Source organism: Rhinolophus ferrumequinum, chromosome 11 (genome assembly GCF_004115265.2).
Source record: "Rhinolophus ferrumequinum isolate MPI-CBG mRhiFer1 chromosome 11, mRhiFer1_v1.p, whole genome shotgun sequence".
NCBI lineage: Eukaryota > Metazoa > Chordata > Mammalia > Chiroptera > Rhinolophidae > Rhinolophus > Rhinolophus ferrumequinum.
In genome coordinates, this window is record NC_046294.1 from 88,419,715 (window position 1) to 88,437,153 (window position 17,439).

Consider the following 17,439-nt stretch of genomic DNA (forward strand, 5'->3'; position numbering starts at 1 on the left):
TGTATCAGGGCCTGTGCAAGGTGTTGGAGGGCAGAGTGACCAAGACTGTTCTCCATGCGATGACTCTACAGCACCTGGCACCCGATCCTGAGGACAAACGACAGAGTACATGCCCACAGCATGACTGACAGTACTTCAGTCTGCAAGAGGCTAGCCAAATTATATGTTATTAATAAAGCTTACATGACTATCATACCTGCTGGGGTTGGGGGTGGGTGGGAGAGGGGAACCTTGCTCTGAGCTGTGTCCGGTAACCGCAGCTGCCTTGCATGACTAGGTAAGTGGGGTGAAGCTATAGGAGTCACCCCAAGCCTAAAATGTCACCCCTGAGACCACATTCATAGGGTTGCTCTATTTTTCTCCTACCATCCCTTTGTACTCCCTTTTCAGAATGTCTCTTAAAATGCAAATTTGCCATTTTCTCTGCTGCCTGGAATGCCTTTCTCTTCCCTGACTTATTTCTTAAAACCCATTTCAAATGTCACCTCCTCTGCCAGAGGCAGTTAGTAACTTCCTCCCCCAGCCTTTCCTAAGCCTTCTGTCTGCCTCTGAAGTACCATCATTTGGGACCCCTGGAGGAGAGCTGATATAGCCAGGTCCCTGAATGCCTTGTTCTGTTTGCTCGATACTATCCAATACCACGTGATCAGTGAATGAACAAATGTATCAGTGAAATACCAATACTGTCTTCAGTCTGAATGGAGGGTAGAGATCACACAGCCCTCTTCCCAGCGCTGCCCCGAGGAACTCTATGCATTCCCTACTGCACACCTCTGCTCAGTCAGTGCACATTGCACACCTATGTTTGCATGTAGGGGCATGCCCTGGCTGTGGATGTGGGTGGCTTCTCCAGCGGCTACATTGGCTGTGGGTGTGCCCTGCATGGAAGCAGAGGGATGTGAGTGGGAGCTTTGAGGACCAGGAAGCCCCAGGGCTAGGCCATAATTGGGTGTCAGACAAGAAGAGCAGGTTGGGGTGGGAGCTGTTTCTCAGCCCCCATCCTTCCTCTTTCCGTGGCCAAAGTGACCAGAAGCAGTACACAGAGGTCTGGGGTATGGAAAGAGCCAGGTACAGAAGGAAGGACCCAAGAAGGCCTTGACTCAGATCTCTGTCAGGAGGTAGGCTGCAGAGTTGAAGAAGCAAGCAGAGAGAAGAATGAATACCTGAGGGACGGTGGGTGCCTCAAGGGGGCCCAGGGTGAGGTAGGAAGACCCAGGCCCAGGATTCCTGTTCTGGTACTTCCGCTTCCTCACTGCATCAACCTGCGAGGGTCATTTCACCTTTCCAAGCTGCAGTTCCTCCATCTGTAAAATGGGCATAACGACAAGCCCCGTTCAGGAGGTGGTCAGCGAGGTAACTGGATGGGACTGGCGTTTGATAACCTGCAGAGGGCAGTCTTAGAGGCGGGGCCCGGCCGACTGGAGGCTGTACGCGCGGGGGGCGGGAGCAATGCAGGAGCGGATGGGGAAGAAGTCCCCACCCCAAGCCTGCTCTACCCGGCCCCCGGGCCCTGTTGCTCTTCCCTTTCTCCTAGGACCCCGAGCGCCTGGGCTCGTCCTTTCCGGTGCCTGCTGCCGGGGTCGGATGCGAGGGCGGCCAGGCAAGAAGCGCCGCGCCGGAGCCTCTGGGAACAAGCGGGAGACGCCGGCGGGCGAGGGACTCCAGGGCTTGGGCAGCCGCGGGTAAAGGCCTAGCCAGCTGGGTCTCCCCTTGTCCCCCGCCGGGCCTGGCAGAGTGGGGACGGGGCAGGGCGGATGGTGGGGGGTGGGGGGTGCGGGGTGCTGCGCAAGTGCTGCTGGGAGTTCGCGGCCTGGGACGAGTAGGACGCAGCTGGTCCGCTGAGTGGTGGTCTTTCTGGCAGGCTCTCCCCTCAGGGTCTGAAGCACAGTGGAGCTAGGAGAGCAGTTTGGGACGCAGTTTGGGGGGAGGAGCGCTGGACAAGTGGGAGCACAGCCCCTGTACGTTTCCTGCTGTGTCTCCTTTTCTCACTGCCCTGGAGACCTGGGGTGAGAATTTGTCTTCACCACCACTCCACCCCTCCGAGAGTCCCATCTTGAGCCAGTGGCTCTGGATCTGATTTCATCACACCGAGCGAATTTCCCCAACCTTTCTCAGCTTTCCATGGCCCTCTCTTTAATCCTTCTCCAGTCCCTAGGACTCCTGCTCTGAGTCCCAGATGGCCCCATCCACTGGTTAGCCCTGGTGGCAGATGGGCCCAGCGCAGCCAGTTCTCCCTAAGTGTGCCCGGCCCCTAAGCACCCAAATTTCTAGAGACTATGTGCCAAATAGCAGCAGCCTCCATTTAAGGGAGCTCAGAGGGATCAGGAAAGACTTCCCAGGAGAGAGGGCCTTTGAGCATGTCTTAAAGGATTGGGTAGGATTCTGACGGGAGAATGGTCATTCCAATCTGAAGAAAGCATATGAACAAAGTTAGGAAAGCACAAGCAAGAATTCAGTGAATCTGGCGAATGAGATGTGGGTCAGGACAAACTCAGAAATAATAGTTTGTGTGAGCCAGCTGTTTGGACTCTACTACATGTAACCTAGGATTTTAGGGGGGTGATTGGTGGCTGGGATGAAGGCTTGGAATGGGATGAGACCAAAGACAGAGGCCAATAAGGAGAAGGGGGTCTCTGGAAGTCTGCAGAGGATCTGAGTTAGCACAGGGACAGACGGGACGCTGCAGTAGGAACAGGCAGGCAACGCCCTGGGAGGAGGAATCAGCCTGTTTCAACTGTGAAGGAGGGAGGAAGAATTGAAGACAGAGGTCAGATTTCTAAACATGTGATTTGGAAGATTTGCAGGGAAGTACCTAAAAGGGGAAAGGAATGATGAGTTCAGTTTTGTATGTGTGAAGCTTGAAGCATGGGCAGGATATTCATATGGAGATATCAAGTAGGAAGTTCATTCATTTATTATTTATGCCAGCCTCAGAGGCAGCTTTTACATAGAAGATAAAATTATAAAAACTGTTAAAACTCAGCTAAAAGGAACTGATAGCTAGGGGAAAATATGCAGAAGGGAGTGGATAATTGTTACTGGAAAATGTTGGCTCAGAAAAGCCACTGAAAATGAACATAGGACTCATCTGAGCTTGCTGGCAGCCAAGCAAAAAAAAAAAAGAGGACACTAAAATAAAGCAGTTCACTAGGCTGGAACTCAGGAGAAAGGCCTTCTTAAAGCCTCAAGGGAAAGGCAATAGGTGGTAGGAGGTAAAATGGGATCCCTCAGGTGGGGGATATGGGAGAAGGAGGACATCTGAAGGCCAGGCCGGGGCGTTGGCACTGTTGACATTTAAGGAAAGTCTGATGCTCTCCTGAGGAGAAAGACCCTTCCTTGGCCTGCCCCGGGAGGTGAGGGTGGGACGCTGGGAGGGTGTGGTCCATTCACACCAATTTTCTTGCAGGGGAATAGGACACGTGGTAGTGTGCCAGGTCCCCTGGGGTCTGACCTCCTCCCTACAATGAGGTGGAGCCGCCCTTTGCCCAGGACCTTATGGGGCCCTGGTCTGGGAAGAGCACTCCAGCCAGCAGGTAAGCAGGAAGCAGGGGTTTCTGTTTCTCCCTCTCCCTTCCTCTTTAGAGCCCAGATGGTGCCTCCAACAGGGCAGGGATCCAGCCACCAGGTGTGCTAGTCTCAACTCTGTGATTCACGAGTTGTTGGCCTTGGGCAGGTTACCTCAGCTCCCTGAGCTTCCTTTTTCCCATCTCAAAATAAGGGAGTCAGGCTAGATGATCTCTTGAGAGTCCCTGTAGCTATGTAAGTCCAGGAATATTTGTCTGATTTCATCTTGCACTCAACAAATATTTTTTGAGTGCCTGCTATGTGCTAGACCCGTGCTAAGTTGTAAGTATAGCACGGTGAACAAAAACAGATGTGATCCTGCTCGCATGATGGGCAGGAAATGAATGTTAATCAGATAATCACACAATAAGATATAAAATTGCATAATAACTGCTACAAAGGGGTGATACATGATGCCATGAGAGCAAATAATGGGGAATTCGATGTAGACATGGGGTCTAGGTATTGGTGGGGAAATCTGGTTGGGATCGCGATGCTATTTCTTCCTCTCCTTTCTCTGTAGATGAACATATCCCCTTCCTGATCCACTGGACTTGGGCCCTTAAAGGGGATTGTACCTTTGGTCCCCATAGGTGAGGCTTTGGTGTCATACCTTAGACCCATCTGGGCATAGCAGAATAGCCTGGGAAGAGTCAGGACTTAGAGAGAGCTTGATCTCCTGGGGAGAGGTTGGTCTTCTAGAGGTGGGGAGGGTATAGAGTCAGCTACCAGGCTTAAGAGGAAGTTGGCTTACATCATCTACAGTACACGTCACAGTGGTTAGCCAGTGGGAGGGTCTGTGGAAAGTGGGTGGAGTCTGGCAGTGACCAGCCTGAGTTCCAGACAGGCAATGGTGGGGGACTGGCGGGCTAGAGGGGAGACCTCGGTCCCTGGGAGGAGTGTGAGAGACAGACAGTCTTGACTTGGGTGTCCAGGGTTGGGTCTGGATCTCAGGAAGCCAGAAGTCCATCAATCCAGACAGGCCTGGACTCTGAGCCTGTGCAGAGGCTGAGCCCAGGAGCCAAGCCCCAGCTCATGTCTTCTCCTTGCTCCCAGGGTCCTTATACGCCACCGTGGAAGCTCAGTGGGCAGTGGTCCCCCATCAGGGAGGCATGAGCAGTTATTCCGGAGCACCTCTGCAGCTGGTAAAGAGATTGGTTCCTCAGTTGTCTGAGAAGAGGGGCTGGCTGGGATCCAGTGAGGGGTGTGGTGGGGAGAGGGGCCTGGAGGGAGAAGCGGGCAGGAAGGAGGAGGCACAGAGGACCCACTGTCATCATCTATTAATGGGCCCACCTTCCCTTTCCCTATCATCCATCTGTCCATGTATCCCTTCCTGCACCACTCATGCAGTGCACGCTATGTCCAAAGCCCTGCGAGGAATGTGCCATCCCTACCTTCAACAAACTGGGTCTAGAAGTCAGGTGAAGATTGCACACAGATACATCTGTGAAACCAGTCAGCCCAGGTTCAGCATCACTCATCCTGTGGCTCCCCACTTTCTGCCTCAGGTGTTCCAGACTTTCTGGACATTGTATTTTCTGAGGGAGACTGGTGTGCCCAGCTCCATTCTGGGCCCCAGCATCTTCTGGTGCTGTCTTAACTCTGCAGCCTGACCCTCCTACCACCCTGACTGGCTCTAAGCTCCTATATCTCCTGGCCCCTTTCTCTGGCCCATTCCCTTTGCCTTCCCATCCAGAAGCCATCCAGCGGCACCGCCGGAACCTGGCCGAGTGGTTCAGCCGGCTACCCAGGGAAGAGCGCCAATTTGGCCCGACCTTTGCACTAGACACCATCCATGTGGATCCTGTGATTCGCGAGAGCACCCCCGATGAGCTGCTTCGCCCACCTTCAGAGCTGGCTCTGGAGCATCAGCTGCCCCCGGCCAGGCTCCCCACACTCGCCCTGTCTCAACTCTTTGACCCAGATGCCTGTGGGCACCGGGTGCAGACAGTGGTTCTGTATGGGACAGTGGGCACAGGCAAGAGCACATTGGTGCGCAAGATGGTCTTGGACTGGTGTTATGGGCGGCTGCCAGCCTTTGAGCTGCTCATCCCCTTCTCCTGTGAGGACCTGTCATCCCTGGGTCCTACCCCAGCCAGCTTGTGCCAACTTGTGGCCCAGCGCTACACACCCCTGAAGGAGATTCTGCCCTTGATGGCCACCACTGGGTCTCGCCTACTCTTTGTGCTCCATGGCTTAGAGCATCTCAACCTTGACTTCCGGCTGGCAGGCACAGGGCTTTGCAGTGATCCTGAGAAGCCAGAGGCACCAGCTGCCATCATAGTCAATCTGCTGCGCAAATACATGCTGCCTGAGGTAGGTAGCCCCCTGCCCCACTGTGCCACCTCTGCCCTGATTTGCCATCTACGGATTTTTGTGTCCTGAGCGTGCATGTTTATTGGGTAGGAATATAGGCCCTGGGCTAGTTCAAACTCTGGCCCCTCCGCTTCTAGATGTGTGTCTTTGAGCAAGTCACTAACTTCCCCAAACTTCTGTTTCCTTCTATCCTTGAATTGTGCTGATGAAGTGAGATAACTGCCTATAAAATGCTTGGCACATTGCCTTGGCTCATAGTAGGCGCTCAGTAGTTGTTAATTGTAATTATTATGGTTTATCATCACCTTCCTCCTTGGACACTCAATCTTCAGGTGTTCCGTGGGGAGTAAGGCAATCAGGATATCATGGTCTTTCTTAACCCTCAACCATGCTCTTCCCAGGCCAGCATTCTGGTGACCACCCGTCCCTCTGCCATTGGCCGCATCCCCAGCAAATATGTGGGCCGCTATGGCGAGATCTGTGGCTTCTCTGATACCAACCTGCAGAAGCTCTATTTCCAGCTACGCCTCAACCAGCCAGACTGTGGGCACAGTGCTGGGGGTGTGGGTGTCTCCGCCACACCAGCTCAGCGTGACAACCTGGTAGAGATGCTCTCTAGGAACCTGGAAGGGCACCACCAGATCGCTGCTGCCTGCTTCCTGCCCTCCTATTGCTGGCTTGTCTGTGCCACCTTGCACTTCCTGCATGCCCCCACGCCAGTCGGACAGACCCTCACAAGCATCTATACCAGCTTCCTGCGTCTAAACTTCAATGGGGAGATGCTGGACAGCACTGACCCCTCTAAGTTGTCCCTGATGGCCTATGCAGCCCGAACCATGGGCAAGTTGGCCTATGAGGGGGTGTCTTCACGCAAGACCTACTTCTCTGAAGAGGATGTCCATGGCTGCCTGGAAGCTGGCATCAGGACAGAAGAGGAGTTTCAGCTGCTGCATGTCTTCCGCCGGGATGCCCTGAGATTTTTTCTGGCCCCATGTGTGGAGCCAGGGCACCTGGGCACCTTCGTGTTTACTGTGCCTGCCATGCAGGAATACCTTGCTGCCCTCTACATTGTTCTAGGTTTGCGTAAGACAACTCTGCAGCGGGTGGGCAAGGAAGTGGCTGAGCTCGTGGGCCGTGTTGGGGAGGACGTCAGCCTGGTCTTGGGCATCGTAGCCAAGCTGCTGCCCCTGCGGGCTCTGCCTCTGCTCTTCAACTTGCTTAAGGTAACATCCCCAGGACCCTAGGCTGTCAGCTCCCTAATCCCCTTGCTCCTCTCCCAGTAGGAAACTGCTACTTCTTCTTGGCTCTGGTTTCAGATTTGGACAATTTGGCTTTTAATAGGATTGGGGCATAAGGAAGGGGGAGAGAGAAGCCACAAGGCTAGGGAAGGCTTGGAGGCTTGGGAAGGGAATTTGAGGGTGCAGGGACTTTAATAATAATCCTACAACCCTGAGATGATTTCCTTTTGCATCTCTCCTCCTAGTTTGTTGCTAAGAGGCAGGAGTCACTATAGTGCAGGGTCTGTCTTCTGCTTTGCAGGTCCTGACTCTCAATTGTATCTGTTCCCCCAGAAGTGATTAGACTCCAGGAGTGATGACTCATCTTAACTAAATCACGAGAGACAGGTTTATAAAGCAGATGCCATTTTATTGATTTATACCAAGACGATAAATGCATTGGTAATTGGCTTAGGACAGTCTGTCCAGGGTGCAGGTCCACTCCAGAAACCAAATTACAGACTTGAGAACTGTGCTGTGAGCAGGCCGGATGTGCTGTTTTTTTGGGGAAGAAGGATCCACTCTCTGCTGATGTCTGCTTGGGGCCTCGTAAATGAAATACCGTAACGATCCCTTTTATAGATGAGGGAGCTGAGGCGCACAGAGGCTAAGGAACTTTTCTAAGGTCACTTAGATAGTTCATAGAATAGCTGGGATCTGAGTCCAGGTTTCATGATGCTGAATCCTGGTTTACTGCTACTTTGTGGATTTTCTGTTAAGCTGTGGTGACTTGCTAGGTAATCCTTGTCCTCTGTAGGAATATTTTAGTAACTGGTCTCGAGAAGGCAGAGCCCTGGTCAGTGCTGACAAAATTTCAACAAGTTTTCCTTTTTATAGGCAGCAAAGCATAAGGGTTAAGAACAGGGATTCAGGGGAGACAACCCAGATGGCGCAGTAGGTAAGCGTTGTGTTTACCTTCTCTCACAACCACACCAAAATTACAGCTAATGTACATAACAACCATTATTGAGAATCGCCTAAAATCAAGTTGAACTGAAGCCTTTCAACTAAGGACATGCAGAAGAAGCCACCTCCAGACTGGTAGGAAGGTCAGAGACGCAGAATGGACTGGCCCCACACTCACGTGGGACCTTTAAAGATCGGGAGGGCTATTTCAGCTATAGGGGTCCCACCCTCACCCCCTAGAGGAGCGAGAGATCCCAGCCCAGGGTTCCAGTGCTGGGGAGAGAAGTCCCCATAAATTTTGGTTGTGAAAACCAGTGGACATTGTGACTTGAGTGCGCTGCACTCTCAGGTGCTCCTCTTAAGGGACTGCGCACGGACTTACCCACCAATGGAATCATGTGCTCTGAGCTCCAGCGCTGGGGCAACAGCTGGAAAGGTGGCAGGGACAGATGGTGGGGAATTGAATTGTCTGGCTTGGCATAGGGGCTGGAGAGGTGGCTTTCTCCTGGACGGAGGAACTGGTGGAAGCCATTGTTTCATTGTTGAGCCCTCCCTCTTCCCAGCATGCCAACACGGGCGGCCGCCATTTTTGAGTCTCCACCATTCATGCCCTGCCAAGGGGATTTGAAACCTGGCCCCGCCCAACTTTCGGGCACACCCAGGCTGCTTTCAGTGGCTTTCTCGTGCAGACTGTCTGCTTTGGCTCAAGCTGCAGACTTTCCTAGGGTTTCTCAAAGTTTCACGGAGCCCAGACAAGCAGCATCTGGCTTGAGTGTGTCCTGTACCTTTGGCTGAGCAGCCCTAAGCTAGCACTAGCGGTAGCTGGCCTTGGTTCGTGGCTTGGCCTCGCAAAACGCTTCCAAGCACAGCATGGTTGCAGACATCTGCAGAATTTCTTTCTGGCTCCTGCTAGGTGGCCCTGGGTGGGGCACAGGCTGTGTCTGAAGTAGACCTACAGTGGATCCCCTCCAAGGTGGTCCTGGGGCTGGCACCCCCAGTGCCCAGCTTCAAAACGAGCTGGAGCATCACCCAGCCGCCTCCAAGTACAATACACACAACGGGCAGATTGGGCAGGCACCAGGGTCCAGCTGAGGCAGATCCTGCTCTGTAGGATCAGCCCCTGCACAACAACCCTTCACTGTAACAAAGGACAGTCCTCACAACCAGTGAGCCCAAAGGTCTGTCCCTCACATTGATGTGCAATTATCAACCAAGGCTCAACTACAAGAGGAGGGCACACACATCCCACACAAGGGACACACCTGGAGCGTGTGGCTCAGGTGACCAGAAAGACTGTGCCACTGAACCCCACAGCACACCTACCACATAAGGCCACTCTACTAATATCAGAAGACATAGCAGCTCTACCTACTACATAGAAACAAACACAGGGAGGCAGCCAAAATGGGGAGACAAAGAAACATGTCCCAAGTAAAAGAACAGAACAAAGCTCCAGAAAAAGAACTAAGTGAAATGGAGATAAACAATCTATCAGACGCAGAGTTCCAAACACTGATTATAACAGTGCTCAGTGATCTCAGGGAGAACTTCAACAGAGAGATGAAAACCATAAAAAAGGACCAGTCAGAAATAATGGATACAATAAAAAGAAACAAAGAATATAGGAAATCAACAGTAGATTAGATGAAGCAAAGGATCCAGCCATCGATGTTGAAGATAAGGTAGCAGAAGACACCCAACCAGAACAGCAAAAAGAAAAAAAGAATCCAAAAAATTGAGGTGAGTTTAAGGGGCCTCTGAGACAATATCAAGCGTACCAATGTTCACATTATAGGGGTACCAGAAGGAGAGGAGAGAGAGCAAGGAATTGAAAACCTGATTGAAGAAATAATGACAGAAAACTTCCCTAACCTGGTGAAGGAAATAGACATACAAGCCCAGACAGCATAGAGAGTCCCAAACAAGATAAACCCAAGGAGGCCAACACCAAGACACATAATTAAAATGCCAAAGGTTAGATACAAAGAGAGAATCTTAAAAGCAGCAAGAGCAAAGCAGTTAGTTGCCTACAAGGAAGCACCCACAAAACTGTCAGCTGATTTCTCAACAGAAACTTTGCAGGCAAGAAGGGCGTGGCAGGAAATATTCCAAGTGATGAAAAGCAAAGCAACGACATACAACCAAGATTGCTCTATCCAGCAAGGCCGTCATTTAGAATTGAAGGACAGATGGAGAGCTTCCCAGACAAGAAAAAAAAGCTGAAGGAGTTCATCACCACCAAACCAGTATTACAAGGACTCTTAGAGGGACTTCTTTAAGATGGGAGGGGGTAAAGGAGGGGTGAAAGGGGAAGGGATTAAGAAGACAAACTGGTTGTTACACAGTAATCATAGGGATGTGGGTTACAGCATGAGGAATATAGTCAATAATATTGTAATAACTAGTTATGGTGCCAGATAGGTACTAGATCGATCAGGGTGATAGATGGGAATGGGGTTGGGGACGGGGAAAAAGGTGAAGGCATTAAGAAATACAAATTGGTAGTTAATACAGTATGGGGAATATAATCAACAATGTTGTAAAGATCATGTAAGGTGCCAGACGGGCACTGGACTTATCGGGAAATCACGTCATAGACTGTGTAGATGCCTGACCAATGTGCTATACACCTGAAGCTGAAGTAGAATAATATTGAATGTCAACTATAACTAAATATATAGGTATATATAGTCACGGGATGTGGAGTACAACATAGGGAAGATAGTGGTATTTTAACAGCTACATAAGATGTCAGAGAGGTAGTAGGTTGGGGGTGGGTTATCACTTTATGAGGGGTTTAAATGTCTAACTGTTAAATTGCTTTGTACACCTGAAACTAATCAAACAAACAAACCAAAAAAACAGGGATTCAGTGATGTAGCTTCCAGGGTTCAAATCCAGGCTCTGCTACTTACTAGCTGTGTGACCTTGGACAAGTTGCGTAACCTCTCTGTGCCTCAGAGTCCTTATCTCATAAATGGGGATAATAATAAAATCTATATCATTGGTCTAATAGAGGGATTAAATGTAATCCTGGCACATAACAAGTGCTATTTAACTGTTAAACATAAAAACAGGCTTAGGGCATCTCACACCATCGCCTCCGACGGAGGTAATGGCCATTGCTGAGGCTGCCTCACCTCTTTGAGGATGTGTTTGCCTTATCCGGATTGCAGGGAAAGGCTGTGGTCTCCTATGGGATTCAGAAAGCCCCTCTGCTCATTGAGAGTGCACCAGAATTGTTAGTACCGCAGCCCCTCGGGAAGGGAGGGTTGCCTAGCAGAGGACTGGTTCCTTCTGCTTCTTCATGATCCTATTGATGCAGCTTCCTGGGGTGACATTTTCTCATCCCATCACCAGATTAGTGTTGAGGGATGGGCATTGTAACTCCCATGGCAGGAACCTCATCTGTAAAAAGTGAAAAAAACGAAACCGGACATTAGAGGAGGTGCCACAGAACAACCTTATGGCTCACTGCCAGAGGAAGTCATCCCTCCTTTCCTTTCAGAAGCATTCCGAGGATGGAAGATGCAAACCCCCCAAACATTCATTTGTTCAACAAATACTTGAGTGCCTGCTGTGTGCCAGGCAATGTGTTAGATTCTGAGGAAAACCAAGTAACAAAACCCCAGGTTTCTGCCTTTTCTGATCATACAGTCTGAACACTAACATATCAGGATAACCATGTAATTAAAAAGTATGGTAAGTTCCTGAAAAGCAAAGTTCCAGATGTTAACAGTGTGCAGTGGGGGACCTGGTTTAGAACAATAAAGAAAGCCTCTCTGCATGAAAGGCAATTAGTCTGATCCCTGGAGAATTATCCAGCAGGAGAATTGTGGGGTGCAAACACCCCAGGAAGAGTATATGAAGTCTGACAATTAAGTTCGTGAACTTGTTGCAATGATGTTGCTAACCTTTTTTGATATCAGAGGGACTATTTCATTACGAATTTGCACCAGCTGGACAAACAGTTAACCAAGTTTATTATTTGGAAGTGCTGAAAAGGCTGCGTGAAAAAGTTAGATGAAAACGACCTGAACTTTTCGCCAATTCATGGCTCTTGCATCACGACAATGCACCAGCTCACAGGGCACTGTCTGTGAACGAGTTTTTAGCCAGTAAACAAATAACTGTATTGTAACACCCTCTCTATTCACCTGATCTGGCCTCCAATGACTTCTTTTTATTTTTCCTAGCATATGATCATTTATTTGCTTACCAAGAGAATAAAAGCAGTCACTCATTTATTCATTGAATACATCATCAAATGATAATATAGGTCAGATAGTTTTAGAAAATGATTGGTGTGAAGTATCAAGCCTGGCACATAGTAGGCACTAGACTGTAAGCTCCATGAAGCGAGGGACAAAGTCTGTTTTCTTTAAATCATTATAAGCCCAGCAAGCACTTAGTCAAGTGTTAGGAAATGGTAGGTGATAAGTTTTTGCTCACTGAATGGTGAAGTAAATGTGAAAATTCTATACTTATGATAGATAGTCTAACCCTTTTTTTTTCTATATATCACTGCTTTTTGGAAATTAACACAAAAAATATACCAATAATATTTATGTATTTGGTACATTTGGCAACTCCCTATTGTTAATTGAATAACTGAACTTTGAATTTCAAGTCAGAATATTTTAAGGCCTTTGCTCTTCAGAGTTAAGTTACATCTAAACCTTAACATTTTTTTTTTATTAGTTTCAGGTGTACAAAGCAATGTAATAGACATTTAAACCCCTCATAAAGTGATAACCCATTGCCCCAAGCTACTAGCCTTCTGACATCTTATATAGCAGTTACAATACCATTGACTATTTCCTATGTTGTACTCCACATCCTGTGACTACACATACATATATATTTAGTTGTAGTTGACATTCAGTATTATTGTACTTCAATTTCAGGTGTATAGCACATTGGACACAGTCTAAGAAGTGATCCCCCTGATAAGTCCAGCACCTTACATGATGTTTACAACATTGTTCGTTATATTCCCCTCAATCACTTTCTTTACTTGAAGATAAAGGAAATATTGAAAGGAAGACATTTTGATGCCATTCAGGACATCAAGGGTAATATGACAACAGCTCTGATGGCCATTCCAGAAAAAGAGTTCCAAAATTGCTTTGAAGGGTGGGCTATGCACTGGCATCAGTGCATAGCTTCCCAAGGGGAGTACTTCGAAGGTGACCATAGTGATATTCAGCAATGAGGTACGTAGCACTTTTTCTAGGATGAGTTCGCAAACTTAATTGTCCTGCCCCGTACAGCTTTGAAGGAGGAGAAACCTTGGCACTGTCAAAAAAAAGGAAGAAGAACGGAAAGGACGGAAGCAGAGTGAGGGTGAGAGGCCTGTGATGAAGGCCTCCCTATGGTTTGTAGGGACCAAATGATGCAGAGCGTTGTAGTAGTAGGAACAACTTAAGTCATCATTGTTCTGGTGATGATTTTTGAAGATGGTGATGTATTTATAACACCCAACCTAGTTCCAAACTAACTGTATCATATATGCTAATTTCTTCCCACCACTCCCTGGGCTTGAAAATGTATGGGGTATTTGGGAAAAACAAATAATTTATGCGTGGAGTGCAAGAGACAAGTGGTAAGAGATGACTGGAAAAATCAAATTGGGGCCAAATTATGAAAAGTTTTGTATTCTGCATGAGCAGTGGGGTGCCATGGAAGGTGTTGCAGCCGGGAATTAGTGTGATCAGACAAATCATGTTGTGAGTTCAAGAGGCGACGGGAGGCTGGAGCAGGCGTGCAGGAGGCTGCAGCGCCCCGCCCCTGCTTCCTTTCCTAGGTGGTTCCACGCGTGTTTGGGCGCGTGGTAGGTAAGAGCCGCGAGGCAGTGGCCCAGGCCATGGTGCTGGAGATGTTTCGCGAGGAGGACTACTACAATGACGACGTCCTGGACCAGATGGGCGCCAGTATCCTGGGCAGGGAGGGGCCCCGCTGCCACCCAGAGGAGCCCCCTGAGGACGAGGTCTTTGAGCTCTTCCCCATGTTCATGGGAGGGCTTCTCTCTGCTCACAACCGGGCCATGCTGGCTCAGCTCGGCTGCCCCATCAAGAACCTGGATGCCCTGGAGAATGCCCAGGCCATTAAGAAGAAGCTGGGCAAGCTGGGCCGGCGGGTGCTACCCCCCTCGGAGCTCCTTGACCACCTCTTCTTCCACTACGAGTTCCAGAATCAGCGCTTCTCCGCTGAGGTGCTCAGCTCCCTGCGTCAGCTCAATCTGGCAGGCGTGCGCATGACACCCCTCAAGTGCACAGTGGTGGCAGCTGTACTGGGCACTGGAAAGCATGCCTTGGAAGAGGTGAACTTGGCCTCCTGCCAGTTGGACCCTGCTGGGATGCGCACACTCATGCCTGTCTTCCTGCGTGCCCGGAAACTGGGGTGAGGACCTCATGCCTTTCTTCGCACAGGCATGAAGAAAGGAGAGGGTTGGAGGTAAAGAGGTGGGAGAAGAAAGTGCTAGGGAAACCAGAGGTACTGAGGAAGGACCCAGGGGTGGGATGAAGAAGTCTGATGTGGGTAGAGGTAACAAGAGCAACAAAAGGGAGGGTAGGTGTGAACTACAAGAGGCAGGATGGTGAGAAAGGGGCCCAGTGGGTGGGCAGGCTCTATGCTAAATTCGTTTCTTGGTTTCTTACCTCCTCTCTGGTCACTTTCTGCTCCAGCTTGCAACTCAACAGTCTGGGCCCTGAGGCCTGCAGGGACCTCCGAGACCTGCTGCTGCATGACCAGTGCCAAATTACTACCCTGCGGTGAGTGTCCTGGGAGGCGGCTGGGGGTGGGGTGGGGAGCCTGCCTAAGCTCAAGGGTGTGCTCCTTGACTCAACATGCCTGGCACAGGCCCACCTATGGTGTAGTAAAGAGGGTGGGAGTCTGGTCTCATCCTGCCCCCCAGGTCCAATACAAGCAGCAGGCCATGGGGTAGAGATGCCACCAGCAGTAGGTGCTAAGAAAGCCTCTTGTGTGGCCAAAATCAGCCTGGGGGAGAGGAGAGAGAGTGGAATAATAACCTAGGCCAATTGCCTGGAAACAGTGCCATGGATCTGCTCCCAAGATTTTCCCTGTGCCTCATAAGGATGACCATAATTCTGGCCACTCAACAGATGCTACCAAAGTGTTGACTGATTTACTAGGAACCCAGACTCCTGGGTTCCCAATTTCTGGTAGGAATAAGGATGTGAATGAGGAGATAGAAAGGGAGGTCAAGAAGGATGGGGCAGGGGCAGCCGGATAGCTCAGTTGGTTAGAGCACAGTGCTCTTAACAAGGTTGCCGGTTCGATCCCCTGCATGGGCCACTGTGAGCTGCACCCTCCACAACTAGATTGAAACAACTACTTGACTTGGAGCTGATGGGTCCTGGAAAAACACACTTAAATAAATAAAAGTTTAAAAAAAAAAAAAGGATGGGGCTGTGGGGATCTAGGGAGGAGGTGAGACAAGGAGGAAGAAGGGAAATGGTAACAATGAAGAGGAAAGAGAGAAGGGAGTCAGCAAAGGAGAATAGAAGGAGGGAGAAGAAGAGAGGAGAAGCCAGTTTTCACCCCCTCTGGCTCCCCTGCAGTGTACCTACTACACCTGCTGTTTCTCCATCCTCTTCTCCTGGGCCTTCATTTCTCTGTGTCCAGGCTGGTCTCTGCCCCAGGGTCTGCACCCTTTAGGTCCAAACACAGGGTGTCTGCCATGGGCCCTTATAACCTTGGGGTGCTTGTGGCCATAGGCTATCCAACAACCCACTGACAGCGACAGGTGTGGCCCTGCTGGTGGAGGGGCTAGCAGGAAACACCTCACTGACACACCTGTCCCTGCTACACACGGGCCTTGGAGACGAGGGCCTGGAGCTGCTGGCTGCCCAGCTGGACCGTAACCAACAGCTACAGGAGCTGAACGTAGCCTACAATGGCGCTGGTGACACAGCGGCCCTGGCCCTGGCCAAAGCTGCCTGGGAGCACCCTTCCCTGGAGCTGTTGCAGTGAGTTTTGTCCCTGGTAATTGTCCCACCCCAGCCTGACATTCTTGCTCCCCAGCCTCAGTCTTCCTTTCCTCTCCTCTTTCCACTGTGCTTTTCCTACCCTAGGGAGTGGGCCTGGACCTGTCCCCTCTTCCTGGCTTCTGACTGATGCTTGTCAACCTGCTCCTGAGCCAGCCCACCCCTCTGTGATTGGGCTTTACCCTGCCCTGTTCCCTACCACCATTTCAACAATGGTCTTGGTGGCCCCATTCCTGCTGTCTTTGGTCCCACTATATTCTAATGTCATCTCTGCCTCCCCTTGGCCACCACCCTCCATTTCTGGCATGTTGCAGACACACCACATCACATTCTGTAGCCAGGAGCTGAGTTGTGAGACACCCCCCTCAGTCTCTGTCCCCCCACCACCCTCTGACCGTCCTTATCAGAGTCTTGCTGAATGACATCTACTCTTCTCTCTTCTGCTAGCCTCTACTTCAATGAGCTGAGCTCAGAGGGCCGCCAGATCCTGCGGGACTTGGGGGGCACTGCTGAAGGCGGTGCTCGGGTTGTGGTGTCACTGACAGAAGGGACAGCAGTGTCCGAGTACTGGTCGGTGATCCTCAGTGAAGTCCAGCGGAACCTCAACAGCTGGGATCGGGGCCGGGTGCAGCGCCACCTTGAGCTATTGCTGCAGGATCTGGAAGATAACCGAGGAGCCACCCTTAATCCCTGGCGCAAGGCCCAGCTGCTTCGTGTGGAGGGCGAGGTCAGGGCCCTCCTGCAACAGCTGGGAGGCCCTGGAAGCTGAGACAGTGGAGCAGGCACCTAGCTGTGTGACCCCTGGCCCCAAACCCCTTCCCTCTGTGTCCTCCTGGCTTGCACTACTACATCTAGAAAAATCCCTTCAGAGCTGGAGGCAAAGGAATGGGCACAGCAGTGCCAGTGGCTCTCCTGGAACATATTCAATCAATACTTTCAAGTCTGGAATTTTCCAGGTCATAGAACATGCCTCCTCTCCCTTGGTCTAGAAGGACTGGAGAATGTGGCATTTTGGTGGCCAACTTTCCCTGTAGCACCACCACCAACCTTGCCTCTCTTCTTACGGAGCCTTGGTGCCACCAGAGGGTGCACTTCTTAGTCGCCTTGCCAGGGGTGTTACTGGAGGGCTTCCACCTCCTGCCTTTTTGCTTTCTGTGGACACTGAGAATGCCCACCGCCACTTTCCTCTCTAATTGGTGCTTTCTCCTCAGCCTCATGCTCCCTTACCATAGTGGTACGTGTGCTCAGTAGCCCCTAGGGACATGTGTGCTGACGTGGTGCTATTAAAAAACCATGTCTTCTACCTAGTGTGTAGCCTTTTCCTTGCCTGGTTCTTTCAAGAAAGGGCACTGTTCTTGGTTATTCTG

The 17,439-nt window shown here is 50.5% G+C and overlaps 1 protein-coding gene across 3 annotated transcripts; it reads left to right on the forward strand.

Annotated features, from left to right (window-relative positions):
• The first annotated feature begins 1,218 nt into the window (after window positions 1-1,218).
• Window positions 1,219-17,312, forward strand: NLRX1 (NLR family member X1). Of its 3 annotated transcripts, none has more exons than XM_033119362.1 (10): window positions 1,219-1,682; window positions 3,583-3,625; window positions 4,088-4,157; window positions 4,621-4,709; window positions 5,261-5,880; window positions 6,282-7,103; window positions 13,870-14,465; window positions 14,750-14,836; window positions 15,803-16,070; window positions 16,520-16,657. In XM_033119362.1, exons 1-9 carry the CDS (start codon window positions 1,362-1,364, stop codon window positions 16,056-16,058), a joined length of 2,904 nt encoding a protein of 967 aa, XP_032975253.1. In that variant the 5' UTR covers window positions 1,219-1,361; the 3' UTR covers window positions 16,059-16,070; window positions 16,520-16,657. The 3 variants fall into 3 exon arrangements, with proteins under 3 accessions (XP_032975253.1, XP_032975251.1, XP_032975252.1); XM_033119360.1 differs by having other exon boundaries at window positions 1,222-1,682; window positions 15,803-16,054; window positions 16,520-17,312; XM_033119361.1 differs by lacking the exons at window positions 1,219-1,682; window positions 3,583-3,625 and adding an exon at window positions 3,409-3,533 and having other exon boundaries at window positions 15,803-16,054; window positions 16,520-17,308.
• The last annotated feature ends 127 nt before the right edge of the window (window positions 17,313-17,439 follow it).